Source organism: Passer montanus, unplaced genomic scaffold (genome assembly GCF_014805655.1).
Source record: "Passer montanus isolate IOZ18808 unplaced genomic scaffold, ASM1480565v1 scaffold125, whole genome shotgun sequence".
Classification (NCBI taxonomy): Eukaryota; Metazoa; Chordata; class Aves; order Passeriformes; family Passeridae; genus Passer; species Passer montanus.
Genome location: NW_024359278.1, coordinates 1,289,925 through 1,315,462, shown reverse-complemented (window position 1 = coordinate 1,315,462; position 25,538 = coordinate 1,289,925). Strand labels below are relative to the sequence as shown.

At 39.1% G+C, this 25,538-nt stretch overlaps 1 protein-coding gene across 2 annotated transcripts in view; it reads left to right on the top strand.

The window, feature by feature from the left end:
- Positions 1-25,538, top strand: part of ARHGAP10 (Rho GTPase activating protein 10) — a 140,003-nt gene that overhangs the window by 111,775 nt on the left and 2,690 nt on the right. For both annotated transcript variants that reach the window (XM_039698429.1, XM_039698428.1), the window contains 3 exons: positions 7,306-7,468; positions 17,683-17,814; positions 18,724-18,815. In XM_039698429.1, the coding sequence (XP_039554363.1) occupies positions 7,306-7,468; positions 17,683-17,814; positions 18,724-18,815 (387 nt within the window). The remainder of the gene's footprint in view (positions 1-7,305; positions 7,469-17,682; positions 17,815-18,723; positions 18,816-25,538) is intronic.

Genomic DNA, 25,538 nt, shown 5'->3' with positions numbered 1-25,538 from the left:
AAAAATCAAAAAGGAGGAGTCTAGGACAGGGTGATGGTCCCCAAACTCCACTTGCCTCTAATTAACTTGCAGATGAGTGCATTTCTTTCCCTTTCCTAAGCCCAACTCAAACACCTTGTGGCCCTTTTGGCACAATTCTTGAGTTGCATCATCCAGTCTTGAGGCAAATTCTGTCTAGCACAGCTTCCTCCTGTTCCTGATGTATCTGAACCATTATGGAGTTGGGGAAAACAACCTTTGTACAGCAAAGCTACTTTGTGCCTAACATACACATGCTGCTACATGCACGCATTTGAAAAATATATCAAAGTTGGTCTTTATCTGGGAAAAACCGTAGTCAGCTCGAATAATTGTGTTAATTATTTTGTCTGAGAGAAAAAAAAGTAGCTGGAGCAGGGATTTGATTCTTGCTCCATGTGTTCTGTGTGACAGCATGAAACTGATGGGAATGTGGGTTGTCTGCTGTCCATTTGCTCTGCTGGCTTGAGGCTGTGATGAGTCTATGATGTCTAAATTTATGTAAGAACTAGCTGCATACCAGGGCAGGGCTGCATTGTATAGGGTTTGCTACACTCCAGGGTTATTAATGGGTGCTTTTGGATAATGGAATGTGGTAGTGCAAATCTATTTTTCTGAGTTTTTAGAGGAATTTGACCTCCAAAATACCCATTATTCAGGAGCACTGAAATAACTCTCTTGTTTAGTTTTAGTATTCACTATGCTTACTTTTTTAACCAAATAATAGGTCACTATTAGCTTGCAATCAAGCTTTCACCTTGATTTGGAAATGTGTTTTAAAATGTGTTTAAAAAGCAGTTTCTGTGGTCTGGAGGTAATAAACAATTGAGTTTTAGTGGCATGACAAATGAAAGTACACAGCTTCTTAATTTACTGAGAAACAGATGACTTGGCTTCATTAATTCAGAAAACTTTTTTAAAGTTTGAAGAAGTAGAAGAATATCTGAGTTCCCCTGGTGTTTGGTGTAATTTACCACAGGATGAGTGGTACAGTAAACAGTGAATAAAGGGGCAGCCCTGCATCTTGAAAAGGCTCTTCTTGACTGCAGATTCCTCTGATAACTATCACAGAAAACTTTCTCCAGAGGAGTTACTTCTAGCTTTCCAGGAATGGCTGAATCCTTTCCAGACTAGTTGGTACACCGTTTCATGGGATCATTTAAAGATTTATTAACTGTGTGAAGAAACTTTGGTTATGCTTTTTGTGTCTGTTTTCTGTAGATGTTGAAGATCTAACACCTGGAACTAAGTACTTGCTTGATCAAGGATATTTATACCAATATTTTTTTCTCTGTCCCTGATCTATGAGATTTCTATTAAAGTGAAAATACAGTACATACCCACAAATTAATGTAAGAGCAAAGCTACTTTCTACTTGGTTGAACTTCTGGATTATTGTGGGACATTAGCTATTTATGGGGAAGGAATGTTTGTTGTCTCAGAGTGGGATGCAGCTGTGATGCTGATGGGGGTGGATGGGTGGCTGCAGCTCAGCTGCTGCTTCCTCACCTGGTGATGCAGAAAATGGCAGACTTGAAGGTGGCAACAGGGATTTTGCAACATCTTTAACCTGCTCTCCTCAGTAACTGTCCCCATCATCCCTTGTCTGTGTCAAAATCGAGATGGATTTTGATCCTCTTATTTTAGCATGATTTGCCTATGCAATGACCATTTAGAACATATATAACTGTTCTGTTTGGTGTATTCTGTGTATATCTCAACAGGAACAGTCACGTAGCCCTCATTTACTCCAGAAAAATTCTCTTTCATAAACTGTTTTCATTCTCTAGTTACCTTTAAACTGTAGACATTGGTTGTACTGTTGACATTAAAGATTAGTCTTGCTTTTAACATTAAAACATGTAATTCAGTAGTTTACTTAAGCTGAAGTTGGAAGAAAACTGTCACTTAAGCAAGTAACTGATAGTGTTAACTCTCTGCTTTTCATGGTCCTTAATACAAATGCCTTTTTCTTATTTAGAATTCTCAGAGTAAAGTAAGGATCTGATTATTGACACTGCCAAAGTATTTCAGAGGTTGTTTTTCAACTTTGGATGCCAACAAAAAAATATTCTTAGACTAGCCAGATGGAAAAAGGAGAAAAAAAAGGCAGTGGGGAGACATGTCATGCTCAGTTAGGTAGAAGTTTAGTTCAGATTTCTGGTAAGGAGGGTCTGAGAACTTTTACTGTCTGAGGCTCCTTCAGATAAAAAGCAGAAGGAATTGGGGTTTTATGTATTTGCTAGAGAAAAGCTGGATATGAGGAAGGTCTTAGTCTGTGCTGGTACTTTGGGGGTATCTGTTATTATGAGAAAGGGTGACACGAGGCAGGAAAGGGGGGGAAGGAGGAAGGATTTTTGGGTTAGAAATTGAGGGGTTAGTAGTGCCAGTTAGACACACCAGTAAATTGTTAGGATCAGCCTAAGATATTTATTATTTTCTAGATGGGGCTGCTCTGAACCATGAACAGCCATAAAGGCAGAGCAGAGAGTGTCTGTTGCAGAGGCACAGTGAAAGCTCAAAGGCTTGGATGAGTGTTGTGATTAGATCAGTGAAACAAGAAGTTAATTTACATGACAGTTTAAAAGGATCCAAGCAGTCAAAAAATTTAAATAGTATGCAAAAGGTGGTGAGAATGTGAAACAAGTTTTTAACTCTCTTGATAGTAAAATTGGTTCTTACACCTATTTGCGTGGGATGGGACATGAATTGTAGAAGCAGTTTGATGGCAGCTCTAGAAAAATGGCCAAGCTAAAGGCATTCAGAGCCTTCCCACAAATATGACGAAGGGAAGGTGAAGAGTTGATGGCTGGAATGTTGACAGAAATTTGTGAGATGTCATACAGACTTACTGCTTTTGTACTGAGAACCCTCGTGTCCTTCATCTGTTCAGGCACTCTTTGGCATCCAAAAATGAGTGTAATATGAGAGAAAAAGGAGGGGAATTGACATTTTTAGAAGGAGAAGGTGAAGGCACCAAGAACACCAGACTGTATGTTCAAAGAATAATATAAATGAGCTTTAAAGGCAGTCACATCTTGCATGTTTTATAAGGTAAGAGCTTATTAGAATTCAGGTGATAGGAAAGAAGAGTAGGAAGTTTCTGGAGCTCCTCTTTGAAAGGACCTGTCAGTCCAATGTGGCAGTCAGCTTTTTCATAGGAGTGGGAGACCTGACAATGCTGCTCACTGGAGAACATTGCTGGAGATAAAGAGGAATGAGAGGAGGAAAAAATACTGGACTTTCAATATTAGGAGCCCCTGACTTCTGAGGTAAAAGGAAACCCGTAAAACTGATTCAGTTCCAGCAATGTCCTTAACACACACTTAAAGAAACAAAACATGTCAAAAGTTAAAAGGCAGTCTCCAGTAGCTTAGGGTCTTTACTGGTTCTACAAAGCAAACTACAGGAAAAGGGCAGGGGGGTGGAAAAAGAGGAAATAGCTAGAAGTCAATGTATGTTACAAGTTCTGAAGAAGTGTCAAAAAGAACTTACGTATGACAATCAATGTGTAATCAAGCAGAGATGTTCACAGGTAGGTCTGTTGCTAGGTGAATATTTTGAATAATGCAAAGTCACCTAACTTGTCTGAAAAAAGGTCTCTGGTCATGGGGTTGTATAGCTTGGCAATGTTAATTTTTAAAGCATCTTGTATCTTGCTGAAGAAGTTTGAAGCAACTGGAGAAATGCTGATGAAGTAGCAGTATTTAGAAAGGTAAATACAAATCTTTGACAATATATTTGCACATGGGACAAAGGAGAATTGCAAATAATTACAGGCAGTAGGAATTGTGGCTGCACCCATTCACACAAAATAAGTGTGGTTGTATTGAGAAACAAATGTACAGGTTTTAGAGGGAAAATGTAGTCCAGAATTATAGAAAGGAGCACATTCTTAGAAACAATGACTCTGCTAAGTCTGTTGGTTACAGAGGCCAATCAACTCATCATATTATTAATTTAATGGCTAAAACAAGTGCCAGCCCTGGATGTACAAATGGGACTATGAGTAGGAGTAAACGGTGGAATGAATGTTTAATATCACTCTGATGGAACCACAGAAAAACCCCATAGAATCACATCTGATGTAGCCTCTTCAGAGAGAACTCCAGGAAATTGTAACACCTTTATAAAACAGGTATGTGATTCCAAAGCTGCAAAATCCCTCCCAGTAAGAGATTCGGTGTAAAACTTAAAAAGGGATCATTGAAATACTGTCACACAGCACAAAAATCTGATATGAGGGGTAATATAATAATTAGTAGTGCATATTACATGGGTCATGCCTGAAAATAAAGCCTAACAAACTGAAGGTGCATGCATTGATTTGCAAGACTGTTAATTAGTAACCAATTGATTCTTCATTCCCTTTATCATCTGCTGATGTTTTCGGACAATGACTATTTGGAAGATGTAGTTTGACCCCAGTGTGAGATGGGCATTAATCAAAAGCAGATTATTAAGCTGAATGAAGAGATAATGAGGCACAGTTCTGTTGCCTCTGCCATGTACAGGAGTTACTATAATTTCTGAAGTTACCAGAACTTTTGGTACTGACATACAGGATGAGATCTTTGTGCTGTTGGAATCATAGCAACGACCCTATATTTTGAGGATTTAGGTTTGGAGCATATATTTAATCATGTTTTCAATCATGAAAATGTGCTAGATGGTCATTAGTCATCTGTATTTGCAGTTATACAGAATCAGCGCTTCCTGAATAAAAATATTGTTTTACTTTACAAAAGAAGATAACAGAAGACATCAGAAATGTAAAGTGTCTTTGAACATGTTTTTAGAGGGTTTTTACTTAATCCCATAGAATTTAGCAGGAGTTTTCCTGTTTAAATACCTGATTTGTTTTTAGTGTTCAAAACCCAGTCTTAGTTGTGGGAGTTCAGTGCAGTACAGACTGTGAGAAAACTCCAGGTCAGGAAGGAAGAAGTAAAATTTGAGGAAAGATTTAACACACAGTTTAATTTAAGATAATGTCAAACATAATTGCCTGTATACTACAGTCTCCAGTGTTGACCCTGCTGTGCGTGACTGAAGTGTTCAGTGTTTTGGGGTTTTTTTTAATTCTTCTGTGTGTTCTGGGAAACAACTCAACAGAATATCCTCCGCTTTCTGTAGGGAGGTGCTGTGAGCTGGTCATATTTGTGATATTAAGCACCAGATTAATATTCATTTCAAATGTGTGTTTTAGTAATGCTAAGTGAATGGTGGAGGTAAATGTGGCCTCCTAATATGGTGTATATGGTTTGATAATCTAGACTGTGCTACTAGTACTGCTTTGAAAAGAAATTGGGATAAATTAAAAGGACTTAACTCTAGTTCTAAGGAGTTTATGGAGTAAGGTTGCAGTACCACTGTCTGGTTTCTCAGATGTTTATCACTGTGACACATACATCTGCAAATGAGATGTAATTAATCAGTTTTTACCTGGCTCTCCTGTGATTCTCATGTTATGTAAATGTGAAGCAGCAGCACCATGGCCTTGGTGCAGTGAGGAGGTGCCAGGTGAGCAGGATTGGGCCACAGTGCAAGTGACTCATTTTCCCAGGTAATGTTCTCCTCCTCAGAGCATATCACACTTTGGTACTACGGGCTAATTTAGATCCTTAAATTAGCAGCTGCTTGGGGAGAAATTTCCAGATGATCACTTTTATCATTTCACTGTTTTCAGTTGTATGTCATTTTACTCTCTAGGGAAGCTGTTCTCTCAGAGCTGCTGGGAGGGGGTGAGGATGGGATGGCTGAGGAAGCAGCTGAGGGCTTTGCTAACTCTGAACTATTGTAGCAGAAGAAATTGGGGCTGTGATAGACTTATGAGAAGGATTTTATCCATCAAGGGTGGCTTTTCATTGTCCACATTTTTTGTTGTTGTGTTGCACTTTTCATTAATTAAGAAAAAAATCCTAAATGAAATCATTGCAACAGTAGTGCTTAGCTTGGTGGAGTAGAGTTAAGCTCAGTTGTTCCCTGAAAAGATGCTAATGAATTTAGAAATAGAAAGTAATGTGGTATGGGACTTCATCTTGTATATTACTATATATGGGAGATATAACTTGTCAAGACAGTACAATATTCAAACTGCCTTTTTTTTTTTTGATTGTAGTATTTTGATGCTGTGTTAGGACATAGTTGTTAATTTTTTTTCCACAAAAACTTTTGGCCCTAAAAGAGCAGACCTCTTTTACAGGGATGGTGGGGACACTGGTATCTAATCCACTCTAGTCTTTTCTGGTGGTGTTATTTGGCAGGCTTGTGGGTTGTGTTTATGAGTGCTACTGGGAATAGGATGGATGGAGGAAGGGATGCAGGAAGCCTTGTAAAGGGTGGCTGATCCTTATTACTGTTAAATATTAATATATTGAAAACAGCTACAGGCCCCATTTGAGACTGCTGGCTTAGCTGTGCTGGATACTTTAATGCTTGCAAACATCCTCATTTCACGCACCTCCTTTAGAATTTCTGAAATGTACAGCTGATGTTTAAAAAATAAAGATTGAAAGGAAAAGGCTATGTGGGTGAAGGTTAGCTTTTCAGTTATGAACATGCTGTTTGGCTTGATGTGTCAGCATGGTTTGCAGTGACTGCTCTGACACATTGGTAACTTTATCTTGTCCTTGGGATAGGAATGCTATTCCTTTAATGTTTTCCTAATCAATCACATCTGAATATGTTGCCTCTCAAGTGATATCCTAAGAGTAGCCTAAGAAAACAAACAGAATACAGTGAGCTCTCTTAAAAGTAACACCATTAGAAAGGAGTAATAAAAGTAACATTTTTGGGTATTTGTGTGTTTGTTAGAGATCTCTTGCTTATTCTGACCTTTCTAAATGTCATTGTTTCATGTTTGAGAAGACTGTGCTTATTGTATTTGAGAGCACTCATTTCCTCAAATGGATGTTAAATTATCTTTAGAGACTGTGTTTTTAGGGAGACGTGCAAATGTACATAGCCTAAACTGTTTTCTTATCAGAAGTGTTGCCTTTGTCTGAAAACACTTCCCTGAAATTTAGCATTTCATTCACATAAAACACAACTGAAAAGGGACTGGAAATATGTTGTGTGTGAAGAAAGCCTGGTGAGAACAGTGGGGGAAATTGTGCAACGATACCTTTTGGGGAAATACTGGGAGATTTGTTGTCCTCCAAAATACCCAGTGGAGATGGAACAGAAAGGTTTCTTCTCTTACATATTTCAGGACATTATCTCCAAGGCAGATTATTTGGTTTTATGAGATAATTCCTTGACTATCCTGACTTGTTCTCTCTTTCCTAGCTGATAGTCACAGCTCTCCCAGAGAAGACACCCCAACTGGGAGCATGGATTCTCTTTCTTCCCAGTCTCCAACACCTGCATTCTCCAGCAGCCCCCTTGGGCTCTTGGATGGAAATCACCTTATCATGGACAGCGGAGATCTTGCAAGCTGGACAACAAATCTGTAAGTAACTGAATATTAAGTAAGGATGTTTCCACTGGTATCATTGTGAAACACATTTTCCTTTTCAGTTGGGTGAGGAGTGATTTTTAGAAATTGCATATAATTGTGTTTGTTTTCTTCTGCTACAAAAAGATGTGTTTATGTGTTGTGGTGGAGCTTAGAGCCTACTTGCATGCTTGTAGGAAAAAACGTGTTCTTGTTCTATTGAAATCTAGTTTATTTTCCTGTTACCTGTTACAACATTTTAAATGTTTTTAACTCTTTTTTTAAATTTAAGCAGTGACTATGTAAGTTATTCTCTATATGATGTTTTACCCTAGTTTTATTTAAAGAAAACATTAAGGTACACTTACATTGCTAAGATTTTGGGGCCAGCTTTGGGTTTGGATATACACACTGCAATGATTTTGTGCTCAGATGCTATTGTCTAAAAACATTATTGTTTTTAATCTCTTCTTAACAAATTAGGTGCATGGTTTCCAATGGAAGTGCAGTTTGTCACGTTCTGTAGATGCTGCAAGTGTTCACTTTTTAAGTGTGACTTAAATTTAGCAAATATTGACGTTGAAATGTTAGTCCTGACTCTCTAAGACATTTTCAGGTTTGATACACAAAAAGCTGACCATAACTTGTTTTTAAATCAGAGTTGAACCTGAATTGAATTCTCTGGTTTGCTATTCATTCAGACTTTAACCACTATCAAGATAAACTTTTCCAGCCTTTAGTGCCAAGACCAGTGGAAGGAGCAGGTCTGGAGAAAAGATCTGTTACAAATATTTTCCATAATGGTATTCTGAGTAGCCAGCTCTGGTGATGAAACAAGTGTGAAATATATGTATATGTATGTAACACATGAGAATATATAGATAGTCATAGAATAATTATTAATAATAAACTGCTGACTTGAGTGTTTATTAACTAGAACATTTTTTTCCTCTCATATGTACTGACAGAATTCCAGATTTATAGGTATTTTCCATAAACATTGTTTCTTCAGTAGAGGTATGAAGTTACTCTTCTGTTATCCTCTTGTACTATCCTCTAGAAGTGAGTAGAATTAGCAACAAATTGTACTTACCAAAGAGAGGTGCCTGTGTGAAAAAGATGCTGTAGCTGGTATAAAACCGGACTGTCAGTGAAAGCTAATTAAGGAACACAGGTTTAGCAGGACAGTGATAATGTCACTTCAGAGAATAAAAGGTTTTAATAAAAAGGTTGGTTTTATCCAGAGACTTTGGGAACTTCAGGTGTTTGAAGGAACATTGCTTTTTTGTTTGTTTGTTTGTTGTTTGCTTGTTTCTTTGTTAATTTTCATCAAAAATAATTCTGCAGTGGTGTTTTGGAAACCTGACTTGACGGCTTGAGGTTTTCTGCTCAGTTGGAAACAGTACTTAGAGTTCTCTTTGGAAGGAAAAAAATAAAGGTGTATGGTATGTGCATTTAGATAATTTGTCAAAAGTAGTTTCTTTCTTCCACTCGCCTGTCTGTGAAGCCTGCTTAAGAGCTACCTCTGTAACAAGCCTGGACAGTGACAGAATAGTCTGTGAGCGTTGCATGCTTTTTTCCTCTGCTTTCTCACCTCAAATTGGCTTCTCTTCCCCTTTTAGTTCAGATGACTCAGAGGGATCTGCCTTAATAAATAAAACCCAAACCAAAACATAGAGCAGCCCCAGTGTAGTGATGGCAGAACGTAGCTCTGGTAGCTCTCACAGCTCCAGGAAATGTACCACTGGCTGTTGGTTGTAGACTATTCTCATAAGGTGAACCAACCTTAGAGTTAGGTGAAGAACAAACCTTTCTGTCTGTGCAGGATTTCAAAATGTTTTGTATTTTGAGCCAAATTGGGAAAAGAATGCATTCTTAAATCCACAGTATCATCTCTCAAATGGTATTGCAGGTGTTCAGTGAGCTACAGCAAATGCCATAGTGAGTCTAGGGGAAATGGAATTATACCAGAGGATCTGGTTTCTCAAGTTCCTGCTGATGTTTATAACACATGGGTGTTACTTGTCAGAGATCGATCACTTGGAGTTATGCAGTCAACAAGATGATGGTGACTTCTTCATGGCAGAAGAGTTGCTTGCAGCTTTTCCCAGGGGAGGGATGTTGCATTGTGGGTCAAGATGTGTCAGATATTCCAAGAGCTGGTTTACACCAGTAGTGTGCTCTAAGTGGGAGTACGTGATGGAAAGCAAGAATACTTTTTGTGGTATTTGTTTTCAAGAAAGAAGAAGCTTGTTTTTTTCCAGAATGATAGCTGTTGTCACCATGATGTTTCCTGGATGAGATTTTTGTGATGCATGCCCTTTCCTTGTCCCCACCTTCCAAAGCAAGAGCTACAGCTTCCACCATGGTGAGGTGAGCACCAAATGGAAGCAAATACATCCTCACCTCCTGATGGGCTCTAGGAGAGGCTTCTTGTCCAGCGTGGTGAAAGAAGCCAAGAGAGCAAGGGCTTTGCCACCAATTTGAAATATCTCACAAAGCTCTGACTGCTCAATTGTCATGTCAGTGTTTAAAGATGTGCTGTGCATACGGTGTAACTTGAAGGTGATGTTTCACATATGTGCCATTCTGAAGCCCCGTTAAGCTGTTGGTTTTCATGTCTGTAAGTGTGTGTGTCTGCCTGATGCTAGATTTTCTCTGAAAGCTCTGTGTGGAGCAGACATATGTCCTGTGTTGTCACGTGCTGCTGTAGGGGTGAGTAGAGATTTGGGTGATGCTTGGCAGGGGTGGTTCTCAGTGGAGACCTAAGTTTGCTGCTTTAAGACTATCATGCACCCTAAACTTTAACCTTTTTCCTGAAGTTATTTTTAACTTCACACTTCCATCTAGAACCAAATACTAAAAATAAATATGTTTTGTTTTTACATACACTCTATGGTAGAACATAGGTTGGTTTTTTTCCCCCATCAATCACCAAGTAGTTTTTGTAGACACAGGACTCAAACTCCAAATAGCCTAGGATGGGTGAATTACCACTTCTACTTGATGGAGCACTGTTGGAAAATACCTTCTATCCAAGGATACTTTGGTGATCTCAAATATAAGCACAAGGTGATCTCAAACATGAATTTATAATTGTAGTTTTGAGCTGGGTAAAGGATTGCTCTCCACTAGCATGGACATTTTTTCCCTTTAAGGTAGAGCAGCAGCAGCAATCTCAGTTTAATGTTAACCACAGCATTTGCATTCTTCCTTTTTTCCTCTCTAAATGTCCGTACAGACTCTCCTACACAGTTTCTGGTTTTTCTATTGCATTTGCCCAAAAAGTAGAGTAAATCTGCCACATCTTTTCTTCAAGAGGCTTGATAGCTTTTTCCTGGAGGATGTGACCCTGATGTTACTTTCAGTGCCTTCCCAATTGGCACTGAAAAATAGTGCACCCTAATCACTCAGATTTTTATTCCTGTGGTGAAATTTTTAATAGTTTAAAACATGTAGTTTCCTAAGAGGAATTCAGAATTTCAGATACTAAGAGGCTGGATAGCTTTTCTAAGCTAGTCCCCAGACTGTTTTGGTAATAGTGATGGTCTTGGGTGTGTAGATGGGGATTATAAGGGGTTATGGGCAGCTGTTAAACTGCATTTGAACTGTGGAGCTATAGTTAATCTTCCCTTTTACCTGCAGTTGATAGTGATACAGTTTGAATTTCACCCTATGGCACTATGGCTTTGCACATGCAGAAGATAACAGTGATAGCTAAACTGGGTATACACTTTGGTGTCTAATAAATATACCTAAGCAAGTAAAGCCAAAGTGTAATGTAAAGTCCTCTAGTCCTCTTATAGTGAAGGTGGTGGTATTGCCAAATTTCAGTATCTGATGTGGAGTGATGTAATTAAATTAAGAAAGGGTGAGGGAAACTTTTTTTTTTTTTTTTTTTTTTGCAGCTCTTGTGGTTTGATTATAGAATTTACTTACAGAATCATTTATTGATGATCCTGTCCTATTCAGCCTTTCCAGAGTTCTGGCTGTAATGGCAGCTCACCTCTGATGGATTAGTACAGGTTTCCCTCATTGCAGTGACTGATTTGTCGAAAGGTGGATTGCAAGTCATGTCCTAAAATACTGTGGGCTGCCTTATGTCTGTTTTCACTTGACCTCAGAATGAACCAAAAAAGCTGAACACTTGGTATTCTCTGGATTTGCTATGTGTTGTAATTAATCTTTCTGAGGACCTTTTTCTGATAAGGAAAGATTTGTTGCTGTAACTAGCCTCTTGTCACGATTTCTTTGTGCTTACAGTACAATGCCCTGTGCCAGGGCTTATCTACAGACCTTACAGACTTACCCCTCACAGTGCTGGGTCTTCAGAATTGGGTCAGTCTTCCTTTTTTTGTTGGAAGTATCCTACACTTACTGCATGATCACTTCTTCATTCAAATAATGAAAACTGTTGCCTTGTTTCTCAGATGGAAAGTTCATTTTTGGGATCTGAGACTGCAGGGTGTCTGGGTTTCCCAGGGGGCTGGAACATGGTGACTTTTGATGGTTGTTCTGGATGGAGTTATGATGCAGGATATGGAATAGCCTTCCTCAAGATGATACTGAGCATCTGTGTACCTTCTTTCCCTCTCTAAGCCTTTGGGATTTTGCAGTTGGAGGGGATGAAAAGCATTCCTGTCCCTCAAACATTTTCAGTAGTGTGGGTGGGTGCAGGGCTTGTTAAAGCAATTACATTTCTGGGCTAAGAATGGTAAGATTCATAGTTTCCAAACTGAATCTCACCTTGGTTGCTTCTGTAGGAGCATGCAAGGTACAGTCCTGACAGTCCAAATACCAAAGTGTTCAAAGCCCAGAGGAGAAATGGAAGCAGCAATATAAATGGATTTTCAGGAACATGCAAGGGACTAATGGAAGATGAAATAATTCAGTCTTTTTTTTTTTCATTTCTTATGGATTTTTCTTAATTGGTTCTCCTGACAGTAAAATATTCTGTTACCCAGTTCAATGGTATGCAAGTGCTACACTGTAGAGCTAGTTTTGGGGTTTTTAATATGCAAAATGGTGGCAAGATCTGTGCTGTGCAGCATCCACGGTCTTTTTGACCAGGCTGGGAAGATGTTACTCATTCTTCATGCAATCTCAAGCTGTTCAAATTGCTGGTGAGCAAACTGATGTTAAAAGAGCCATCAGATGGCAAGGGCGGGCAGAGATAGTGGTGTTGTGCACATAACAGAAGCCTTGGAGATAGTTATTAATTTTGTTTGACTGCTGCGTGAATTCCCATCAGCCTTGTTATATCTACATCAGTAGACTGCATGTCTGGTCTCCTTAAAATGGTAATACTTTCTTTTTTGTACTTTCTGGCAGTGGCGTGAATTTGCAGTTTTACGTAAATGATGAGTGACTTCGGTTTCACTGTCTTGAAAACTTTTTATAATATCTAATGTCCCCATCCTGTTTCACTGGGAGAAGGTGCTGTAGCTGCTGTTGGGTCATTGTGCTTATTCTGCAGTTTGTTTTTGTTTCAGCTGCCACCTCTTCAGTGACTCAGCACTTTGAGAGCGGGTTTAGCGGAGCAGGCACTTCTTTTTGTACCCTTTCGTTATGCAAGCAGAGCAAGAGCCCTCATTTTGCAGCTTCTTTGAGACAGGCATAATATAACTTAGTCATGTGGCTCGTACAAAACAGACCTTGCCATCTCCTTGGCTGCCAGGGAGCTTGACAGCAGCACTGCTGTGTGAGCACAGGGTAAATGGTGTGTGTGCTCAGGGCAGGGAGGGGTGTGGATGCAATCATTGGGATGAGCTAAAGTTTCCTTTTCAAATTTTAAAAAATTATTATTGTTTTTCAATTCTTTGCACTCCTCCAGGGTAACACGGCCCCCTCTTTTTTTTTTTTTCCTCTGAAAGGAGCAGTGGTGAGCTATAAGCTTATAGATGTACATATTTCACTTTAGCTTTGTCTGAATTATCATTTAAGAATGCTTTAACTTGGGACAGCTGCTGTAGACATTATCTTTGGATTTACCAGACTGGCGTGAAAGATCATTTCACTAATGTGTTAGCTGCTTCACTGAGACTTCACAATCCAAGTTAAAAAACCCTCTATTTCAGTGCTGACTGATGTGCTCTGTATAAATGAGGGTTCAGGAAAGCTGCGTGCATGTCACATACTTGAAATTTTGAGGATGCAGTTTCTTTCCAGGGGGAACACAGATGGGGAAATTCTGGCCTTCTGTTTGTCTCCAGCTTTGCTGCAGCTATGACAATTTCTAGAATTTTGGCCACATATTTTTCTGCTCCCCACTCCCCAGGGCACAGGGGATTTTGTCATGCAGGAAGACGTGGTTGCGTGGTTGGTGGTGGTCACTATTGGTTTGCATAAAGAATCAGAAATAGCCAACACCCTTTGATCCACACTGTCATCTTGTAATGAAACCTTTCAAGAACGCTTGCATTGAGTTTGTCAGCCAGACACTGCGATACGACAGCCCTGGCACTGCCAAACTTGTCTGAAACAACCCTTTTTTTCTCAGGAGTTGCAGTGTAGATTCTTTTCACAGACTCTCTTCCTTGCTCTCAAGATAAGAGGCTGCTCTTCAGCTGTGTTACCTTAGGAACCAGCCAGATAAACATCCAATAAAATCTTGTTTTCAGAAATTTCTTTCTGAATATCAGTACAAAATCTCTAGCTTATTTTCAGTAAAGCCATTCCCCCCTCCTCCCTTTTCCCATCGTTCACTATGCTAGACAATAGTATTTTTTTCTCAAAGAGAGATGGTTATGTCAGCCTTTTTGGGTTTTTTTCCTACCCACAGGAAATGCATTGCCTTCATTTTCGCCTTAGAAGAAAGCATTTCTTAACATACCTACTTAAAGTTGAGGTGCTGGGTGATAACACATGCAATACTTTGTACTATATCATTATATTGATAAACAAGGTGTGCAAATCTTTATAGCAAGGCAGCCTTGCTGTGACAAGAGCCTTTTCAAGGAAAAACCAAAAAAATCTAACCTTTTGTTGCTTACACACTGCAACACTGGAAATTATTTTTCTTATTGAGTAAAACCTTCTGTTTCAGTAACAAGAATTAAGTGGTTCCTGAGGTAACCAAGTACAATGAATAAAAAAACCCAAAACCTCGCAACCAAACCCATAAATTCTAGAATGTGCTTAATAGTTAAAGCTATCAACTTTTTTTCCCCCTTTGTTTCTTTCTTCTTACCATGGTGAAGCTATTACTATTGAAAAATGTGTTGGGTTTTTTTTGTCTCCTGCTGGATGGTAGAGCACGATCTCTTGCTGGGTAACCAGGAGCCTAAAGTGACAGGCAAATTCTGCTGCAGTGTTTTCCCTACAGCTGTAAAGTATTAAGGGAATTCATCAAAAAAAGTGGGGGAGGGAGCAGCCCAGCACTCCACATACCTGTACTTCTGGAGTGTTTTTCCACCACAGCTGTTGGAGTGGCTCACAATTTGTAGAAAACCTGCCAATTTTAACATGCTTCTATATAATCCTGTCTGGTAAAGGACAGTGTAGTCTTACTTGGTGATGGATTATGCTTCTTGTTGAGTCTCTCTAACTTGAGGAATTAACATGCCATGGCATGGAGCTGAACATTTCATCTCCTGTTCCTTTATGTACACACCTCTTTCTTTTTTTCTTTTTTTTTTTCTCCCTCTTTCTTTCCTCTCCAAGTCTCAGCAAGAAACCATCTGGTATTTATTCCAAGTATTCTTATGAATGACCAATGCTTCCCTGGGTCAGAGGGTTCCTTTTGTGTTCTCTCTGTTCTGAGCATTGCTTTGAAGTCATTAATTCTGTGTGTGAGGTGCAGGTGGTGTGTGTTGTTGTAGAGCTGATTGAGTAAATTGCAGAGATTAGCATGATACATCTATCAATGAAATATTTAATAAATGCAAGTTTGAATATCCACTTGTTGAGAATCAAACCACACATCTGAGGTTGCACTACAAAAGGCCACTTGGTAGAATATTCTTGAATTATGAATTGTTTGCATTAGCGACATTTTAGTACTCCTTTGGCAATATACTTGGAGTGTTATTTTTCTGTTTTCAGTAGTTTTACAGGTTTCAGAAATGAGCCTAACACCAATCCTCATCACAGAATCATGGAATGGCTTAGGTTGGAAGGGACCTTAAAGATCATATCATCCCAACCCCCCTGCCAAGAGATGGATTTGAATTTAATAAATAGCAAGGAAAATATTTTTTCTTTAAGTCTCAGGACTGTTTTAAGTAGAAGAGTTTAGTCTGTGCAAGTAGGATACTTCTTTTAAATTCACTTTTGAAAAACTTTTTTCTTGTGTTCACCTGCTGAGTTAAAATTAATTCTGCATGTAGACATTATGACTGAGGAATGATGAAGACATTATTTACTTTCTGGCCAACTTTATAAACTTTACAGTACCACTGAGAATTGTTTTATCCTCAGTATTTAGAGAAAATGATCCAAATGCTGGTGTTCATTTTTTTGGTTTGTCTGAATGAACTCACTTTTAGCTGAAGGTTTTCCTTTTATTTGAGGAAATTTTTTTCAATTATTAGGTAAAAATGGAAGGAAGGAGACGAGTTGAAGTAAAAGAAAACCCTAAAATTCCATAGGTGCAGTTCCTAAATGTATGTCATTATTGGAAGATGTAAAAAATTGTGCAGTGGAAGATTCCCAGACAGAAAAGATGACTGGATATCCTCTTCCTGAAGTTAAGCATAAAATATATTTCTAGACAGCATGATCCTGCTCATCATTCAGTTTAATACATATGATTCCTTTCCTTATTTGGTAAATGTGATAATTTTTGAAAGCAGAGCATAGTATGTTTTGATAAACCCTTCTGGTTATGATTCCAGCACATTTAATTTTCATTTTTACTAGTGGAATTAACTATAGAATGCTGTTTTATAAACTGTGAATTCCAATTTTTATTCAAATGCCATCTGATACATTTCCAAAGGAAAAGCCATTGTCTTGTAATAAGGAATGTGACATTCACATTATAATGTACTAAATTAAAAAAAAAAGAAAATAAATTCCTACTTAACTATGTAACTGCTAGAATGACTATGAGATATGAGCTTGAACAAGTTGAATTTGATTGTAAATAATGCTATGCAAACCAACAAATAATGATAATTTCTTCTAGAAATTTCTTCTAGAAATTAAATATCCCAGTGTACAACAAGATACAAATTAGCTATCTAAGTTAGGTTTCCTGCTTGCTTTTATTCATCTACAGTTATAACTGGGCTGTTTCTTGATTTCTCTTTTTGCGTCTGTTCACTCCACCTTGATCAGGTGTGCATTTAGACTCCCACAAAAACCTTCTTGACTGAGTTCTTATGTTTTGGTGGTGCTTTTCAGATCAATGCTATCTAAGAGGTTAATCTTGGAGTAGGACAAAATCTTAAATGCTGTATTGGGAAGTCTCTGCTTCTGAGGGAGCGATTGCTGTGTGCAAATGATTTTAATTCTGCTTCTGCTTAGAAACTGCTTGAAGTCCAGCTCTTTGTTCCAAAGACATGCTGACAGCCAGCTTTTGGACTATTTGTTGTTTTGTCCATGCAATGAAGGAAAGCCTTCAATTGCTAGAACACTTCAGTCCTTTTAACGTGTAAAATTAGAAATGTTCTGTATGCTGGGGGCAACTTTGTATGTTTACTAATACAAGTTTTGAATTTTACCTGCTATTTCTTCTCCTCTTATGGCAACTTTGTGTTCAGCCATTAATTTATATGTATTTGAGCAGTGCATTGGTGGGGGCAGCCACTGAGACACTGCACAGCTCCATGAAGATCTCAATCCAGAGCCAGCATCGTGATCCCAGTGCTGGAATAGCTGCAGCCTCTTTAGAAATCTTCTCAGTTGTACAGTACTGAGGAGATTTTTAAATAGATTCATCAAAACTTGTAAAGGCAGAGTGGCAGCTCAAATAATAGCCTGCTCTATGCAATTTCACTTTGTCTGTCTTTATTAGATAGGAATGGGGGATTTTGCCCTTTTATTGCTTATGTCATGCACCTCAGGTAATTCTCCTTAGCTTAGGATGTAGGGCAAGTAGGAAAAAGAATTCCAAGGAGGAGTGCGGAATCATATGGTGGCCATTTCTTCAAAATCAGCTTGACAATATGATTTGGTTTGAATTTGAAAATCTCACAGGTTGTCCAGTGATAAAGATTCAAATATTTTGGTAGGATAAGAAATTTTATTCATGTTGTTAATTCTGCCTTGAATGTATTTCCTCTTAGTCCTGCTCAAAGCCGCCCGTCGATGGTCTCATGGATGAACATTCCATCTGCTAACCCGGCTGCCACAGATGCTGCACTCCCCACTTTCTTCTTCCCCAGCCCTGCCACTGGCACTGACAAAGCAGTGGAAAGGTATGGTGTGCACTTCAACTTTTGCTGGCTCTTTATTTGCCTCCTTTTTCTGTAGCTTTACAAAAATAGTCTCCTGTGGCATGTGAATGAAAGCAGGAAATGTAACTGTAGGATTTTTAACAGAATAAAATACCTGTCTGCTTCATCTTGCTTTTCCTTTGAACACCTTCCTTGGTGGAAGGCACACAGTGCACTGAGCCAGTGGTCTGTTGCTAATACAGGAGGGCTGTATTAACAATGGGTGGACAGTTCATAGTGTTTCTGTCCTGTGGTGTTTCTCCTAGAGTCTTTTAAAATGCAGATTCTTCCACCTTTGCCAGATTTAAGATTCTCCTCCTAGACTTTTTTTCCTTTCTCTGTGGTTTCATTCTTTTCTTTCACTCTTTTGTCCAGCTTTCCTTCCATCCTGTTTCTGCTTCCTTCCATGTTTTGGAGTATTTTGAGGGTTTTTTTTGAAGGTCTTCACCCTCTTAGTTTTCCCTTCAAATTTAGTAATATTTGCCTTTCTAATTAAGTAGTTTAAGTAGTAGGTATATTCACAAATTCTTCCCAACACTTGATAAAAAAATCCTATTTCTTATTACTGGTTGAATTTTTGAAGTATATTATACTTTGCCTGCTATTGAGTTCATTGCTGACTAGCACATGAAAATAATTTAACTGTAGCTGAAAGTCGAGTTTGTCATAAAAATAGTGTGCAGAAAGTTGGGAGTATGATATTCAGAAATGCCAACAGTAAGCTGTGAAGCTTCAGCTTTGGCTGTGTGTATGAATTATAAGCCTGTAATGATGCATGTGAGATTGTGTTTAAAGCTTTAGTCATCTCCAAATGTGAATGGAGAGAGAATGGTTGAGACAGTGTCTCCATAATAGTAAAAAGTTGCTATAATTCATAATTTCATTTTTCAGTGTTGCCCACCGAAAAGCAAGAGCAGTTTATCCATGTGAAGCAGAACACAGCTCTGAATTGTCATTTCAGATAGGAGCAATATTTGAAGATGGTAAGTACTGCTTGAGTAAATATAAAGCAATGAAAAACAAATTGACAAAACTGCTAAAATGGCTTTGGATAAAAATACAAGCCTGACTGCTATTCTGCCAACATTGCTGATGGCACACAGTTGGTGATGGAGATATTTTCTGGTATGGAGAAGCTACTTAACATATCCTTAGCACTGTGAGGCAGTGCTTTTGATTTTTGGGTGAATAGACTCTTCCAACTGGTATAATTTTTCAGCATCAATTAGATGTGTTGTAGTACCAAAAAAAAGGTTATTCAGTGATAGAACACCGTCACCTATGAAACTAAATTTTTAAAATGTGAACTCTTGTTGTAAGATAACACAGGGGTTTTCCTTTAAAGAAAAAAAAAATCCGTTTCAGGATTTTGAAGCAAACAAAGTGCCAGGTAAATCAGGTGAACAATGGAGGGGAAAATAGTGTTTTTACTGATTTAGATCAAGGTCTGCATTAGTGTGTGCATGTACTGGTAGAAAATGGAATATTCACCGAGGTGTGGAAGGAAGCTTGTGTTTACTGATTTCTATGGATCCAAGTTTAACATTACATGTGAGCATCCAGAAGGTGATTCCTGTGCTCAATACTCTACACTCAGCGAGCTTCCATGGATCTACCCTTCGGCAAATGCACAGGGACTTCAAACTGATAGGAATGATTTCAGTACTTAAACCTTATGCCAATGACTACTGTAATACAAATTCTGAAGATGCAGAATGGGAAGCTCAGCAAATTTTTTTTTAATGGTATGTGCAATAGGATATTCCTGTCCTCTGTTTCCTCCCAAACAAGTAAACAGCAAGCCTGGTCCAGACTTCAGTTCTGCTTTTGTTTCTATAACATAAAGTGGTCTGAGGTCCCCACTAGGTTATTCCCTACTAGCACCCACTTTACAAAATCATTCTTGATGTTTCCTATTAGAGCTGCCTTGCAGGCAAATCATGTCTGAATCAAGTTAGGTGGAAACCTTTTAAAGATGAATTAGCTGAGTGATTGCTCTTTTTAAAGTCCTTAACACCACTTATTTTAATTTAAGTTTTTTAAAACATGACTGATAGGGCTCTTCAGCAGACATCAAACTGTTTACAGGAAAGAAAATCTAGTGCATGGTGGAAAAGATTTGACATCTGGGAGAGGCAATTCTGCTGTAGAACAGCAAGGGTTGTGTCAGCTTGGGGTAAGGAAGTCTTTCCAGAAGTAGTTCTTTGTGTGTCATGTTTTTGTGTGAGAGCAATGTTAAGATTCTCTCCTTGTAGGAGAAGTCAGGAAGTGGTGACAAAGGCCCCATGATTCGGTGCATTGCAGCCTCGGTTGAGTTTTTCAACTGGAGACTTGGATTGCCCCAAAACAAGCATGGAATTTGACTCTGGCATCTGTGGAGAAATGTTTCAACTGTAACTTTTTCCATGTCATCAGACAAATAAGGTCCAAAGCCTGGGAAAAAGGTTGCATGGATTGAATTTGGAAAACCAAATTGCAGATTTCCGATGGCAAAGCTCACATTTCCTTAAACACATTAGTTTCCATTTGTTCTGCTGTATCCTGGTTATTTCACAGGTGTTGTCCTTGCCCTGCAGGGCTGTCACCCTCAGGTAGGCTGTGGATTAGCAGAAAAAAATAGAGAGAGCATGCAAGTAATAAGGCAATAACTGCATGTAATGGTAATTTCATAACTTTTCCCAGTATGTTATGTCAGGGATGGCTCTTTCAAGCCAAGTGCAGACCTGTCTCCACATTTGAAACCTCTGAAATGCCTCAACATGTGCCTTTTCTTTCTGTATCAGGCACCCCTGTGTCTGTGCTGAAATCAGATTGCAGTGAATCAATTCAGGTTCTTTAGTTACTCAATTTAAATTCCCATATGCCCTAATAAAGCCCCCAAATGAAGAATTAAAGTAATAATACATCAATTCTGCAGCTCTACCAATAACCTTAACTATCAAAGTGACAACGCATCAATCAAGTTGACATACAGCTAGTATCAACCATTAAAGTAACTGTTCAATTAATGTCTACTAAAAAGTGCTGCTTCCATTAGTGAAGGTTTTATCCATCTCTCCTTTCTCCACCCGGCCTGTCTCACTTTCTAATCCTGTCTCTTTCTTTTCCCCCTTTTTCTTTCCTCTCTTTTCTTCTCTGTTTCCTTTTTCCTGTTCCCCTCCCCATTCTTGGTTTGTCTCTCTTGGTCCATCGATGTTGATTGCAGTGGTTGTCTCTCACCTGTCATTACTCTGGATGAATCTTTCTGGCTGCTGCAGCCTCAGACAGGATAATGGCATTTAGGGAAGTAGACTTGCACCTGCCATAGCTACTAAATGTAGTATCAGTGCAAGAAGGTGAATTTAATCTTTGCTCCCCTCTCCATTTCCTGTTTCTAAACAGGGAAAAAAAATCTGTCTCAGTCTGCCAAGGTTAGATTTACTAATATTATAAGTTAAGCTTTGCATCACCTGATAGGAATCTGTATAGCAGATTTACATTCAGGTATTTTCAGTACTGCATGTACATTGTGCTCCCCCAAATCCCACAGTCTTTCCATTAAAGTGCCATAGAATATAAATGCTAAGGCACCATCTGGTAAATTAAGAAGAAAAAGCAAAGTTTTCTATTTAATTGAATTGTGTAGGAAAATGAATAACGTAATCTGAACAATATCCACTAGATTTTTTTTTTTAAATCTTCAATTCAGTTCGCCTTAGGCTGTGCCAATATTTTTATTTCCCAGTTGTTACAGGCTATATTATTGACAGCACATAACAATATAATTCAAGTGGTTGGAAGCAAAGCTTGAAGAGTTTGCAGCTGGATAAGGGCACATAAGGGAAGAAGCAGAGTAGGAGCTGAGACAGAGAGACATATGCTGGCTGTGCATGTCTGTTGTTGTTGAGGCAGATATTCCCAATAATCAGGGAAAGAATAATCAGTCTGCCTGGCACTGGAATTTTGCCAGTCTTGGAGCCAAGTGTTATTAAATTTCTGGTTCTTGAAAGAGATTGCTTAAAAGTCAGTAAATGGGAATTTCACTCGGGAGAAGTGTTTCAGATAGGTTAAATGGTGTTTACACAATAAAAATTCCTTGGCAGAACTGCTGGCAGGAAGGCTTCCTGAAAACTTGTCAAGATAGCTCTTATCAAGGCTTTTTACAATTTTTAAAATCCGATTTTAGGGGAGAGAAAACATGAGGAAAACTGAGAGTGTGTTTTGTTCCTAAGGAAAAGTGGGGCACCCATCATCCCACCAAGTATGAAAGGAACACAAAAAGCCACATTCACCCAGCCCTTGTCATCCCCATCTCTCTGTCCCACTGTAACAAAGTGCCAGCCTTAGTTAATGTTCCTGGTTTTGATTCCAAGGCACTCTCTGCCCTCAGATTCACGCTGTGCCTTCTGGACTGTCTGTATGGTCCTGACCAATCCAGGATTTACATCAAAGAGAAGTGGTACTCCCAAAATACTGTATTGCACTGTATGTGCAAATGGTTCTTTTGCTGGGGTAAAAATGGAGATAGAGCTACTTCTTGGTGCACCTTTCATCAGTGCACTTCAGAGCACTTGGAAACATTCATGGGGAGAAGATGCCCTGACTCCTAGTCCTGTGTTCTGTCCACAAGACAATTCTGCTTCTCACAGCATAATTAAGGGAAACAGCAAGTTTGGAAATTTCAAATTCTAGCCTAACCCTAAGCATGATAAATATTTCTATGATCAACTCAACCCACAGAGATTGTTTCAAACACCCAAAGAGATTTCTAAACACAGGGGGCTTGCAAGCACATTTGGTTGCTTTAATTGAATTTCCTGATGAAAAATTAGCCAGCATCATCGAGTTCTATGGAAGTGTGTTCTAGTGCTGTAGTGGTTTTAGCAGTGAGATTTCTGTTGCTCTCAGTAATCCTCATTTATGTTGCTTTTTGAGGTTTTTACTCTGATTGACAGTCCATGAGAAAGGGAGGCCCTCTTCTGCCAGACACCATGCAGGTTAGATTTGCTCCCAAAACAGGCAGTTTCCACAAAGACGTGGAAATCTGTGTGAATCAGTGTCTGATTCAGTCTTGCTGAAGTTAGTGGCACCCAGCCAATGAACTAATATTGCTGAGGAAGTAAGTCCTGCTCTCATTGTGGTTGAGATCTGTGAAACACTGGAGCTGCCAGAGCAGAGCAAAATCTGCTTATGGCATTGGGTCTCTGGGAAGAGCTGCTTGCGAGTTTTATGTATCTGCAGTTAGAAAAAAATAGCACTGGTAATATCAAAGCTATTTCCTTTGAAGAATACAGAAAAGTAAGAGGCAATGCTGCAAATGCCATGTTGACCTAATGGTGTTTCTTGATTAGAAGAAATCAGATCTCACTGCAAGTTCCAAGTCTGTAGATTTTGTTGGCCCATTTGGGCTGGGGTGATTGTTCCACAGCACTTGCTGTCGTACTGAGGCTCAGACATCTTCCTTCCCTGCACCTTCCCTCCATGAGAGAGACTGCTGAAAAGGCCTTGCAGCAGGTACTGAGGAAGTCACTGTGCCCCTCTGAGCTCTCAGCTTGGCTGCTATTTGCACTGTCCTAAGAGGCAATGGCTTTTAGTGGTGATTCTGTGCTTGGTCTTGTTGTGCAGTCTTGCTGTACACTCATTATGTCTTGCTGAAAATATTTACTGTTTAGTTCTCTGCTCTGTGTCTTTTATTCTGTGAGTATTTTCCCCTCCTGTCCTGTGTCAACATGAACCTTAGTCCTGTGGTATGATTGCTCTAGTAATGAGTTGTAGTTTTAATGCCAAGTGTGTGCTTCTGCATCAAGGTATTTTTAATTGAGACGGGCCTGAGAAAGTGCTAAGAACTGTAATTGTTGTTGACTGAGAAGAAATGACAGAAAGGGGACACTACAGATGTCTTCTCTTGAGCAGGGTATTTTTTCAGAAATAGGCTGTGTTCTGGGTCTGAGAGGAGCTGTGCATGAGAGAGGAATGGGGTTTGTGTGGTTAAGTGGCTTTGATTTTAAAGAAATGCATGCTGTTGTACGCCGTGCTTCAGAAATGGATTAGCAAAGTAAATAGGATCACTGGAGCTTAAAGCAGCTTTACTTTTGGATGGCACCTTCATTAATATCTTTTACCTACAGAAGCAGTCAGAGATGTACACAAGTATCTCACCTCTTCTTGCACAAGGTGATTGGAGTGGGGGCAGAAACCTTCCCTGCTGTGACAGTCACCACAGCTGCTGAACATTAAGAATTACTTTTCGCAGTGTTACTTTTTTATTACTTTTTATTACTAAAAAAAAAATACTTTAAAAAAAACCAAAACAAAGATCTCTAGGAATGGTGGCCTTAGGGGTAACTGAGTGATAATTCCTTCTTCAGTCTTCCTAGAGTCTAAAAGAACTGTCTGCCTACAAGTGAGACCATGAGCTGTGTTATGTACATGGGCAATATTTAATTTCCTAAGCCCAGAGTTCAGTTGTACCAGCCAGGTCTCATCTTCTGGGGTGAAAATGGTGTTTGCCACTCAAACCCAACTGCTGGACCGTGAATGTGCTGTAGTGTGCAGAGTTCACCATCATCTCATCAAACTTGCTTGGAAATATTTATTTGGAAGTTTGCTGTTGTGTTGAGTGATGTGATTCAGCACAGTTTGAGCATTTCCTCCTCTGCGTAAATTTTAGGTAAATTTTAATTTCAGTGTGATCCCCTCAGATGAGGGCTCCTCTCAGTTTGACCAGCCCTTGGATTTATAGACACTCACATGCCAGTGGTATTTACCTCTTTCTAATGGAAATTAAGGTTAAGCACCGGAGGACAGGTAGAAATTTCCTACCTCTAGGTTTTCTAGTTGCTTTTCTTCCTAATCTGTCATTTTTTGGGGGTTTGTTTCCTGCAGTGCAGACGTGCTCTGTAGGTATGGGAGACCTCAGCGAGGGGTTTGTCTGGCTGCTGGTGCATTTGCTGGAAATGCAGAATTACAGCTTCTGGAGGGAGGTTTGTGGTGGTGTCAGCCATGCAGTTTCAAACGCATGTGTACTCTGTAATTGTGGAATAGAAAGGACAAAGGGAGAGGAGGGCCTGCTAATTACTAATAGTAATGTAAGTTACTGTGTGAGCACAGATCCTGAAAGGTAATTGTCTATGCATGTTTTTCCTTTGCAATCTTTTTGTTGAACACATTTATTACAAAGATAAGCCCAGCATTTCGTGCTGAATCTAAACTATCAGTATCATTTGAAAGCAGTTTTGTTTTCTGGGTTCTTTGGAGTTGTAGCTGTTGTTTAAAGTGTGGTTTCTGAGCACAGCTGTCTAACAATAAAAGGGCACAAGGAAAAAAACAGGGAAAGTATGATTTTAAGTCCTCAAATTAAGAGCCTTACATTAAGAGCCTTAAATTAAGAGCTTTTGGAAGTGAGACTTAACATGTTGCTTTCTCTTAACTGTTATTTCTCTCATATGTAGAAGGCTACAAATATCACATTTCCCAATGTGTTAATGTGTTTTAAATAAAGCACTGACATGGCTGGCAGCACGTTTCAGCATTTGTCTGATGTCTTCCCTAAATACTGTCTGTCTCAGAAGCACTGTGAGGATAAATTAGTATGGAAGAGAGTGCTGTAGGTTGCTAAAAAGTGTGGGATTTTACAGTTACATAGGTAAATAGGTATCTGTATTGTATCCTTAAAAGACACCTCAGAGGGGAATTTGAGGCCTTTTTAGTCTGTTTTCCGAAGAAAG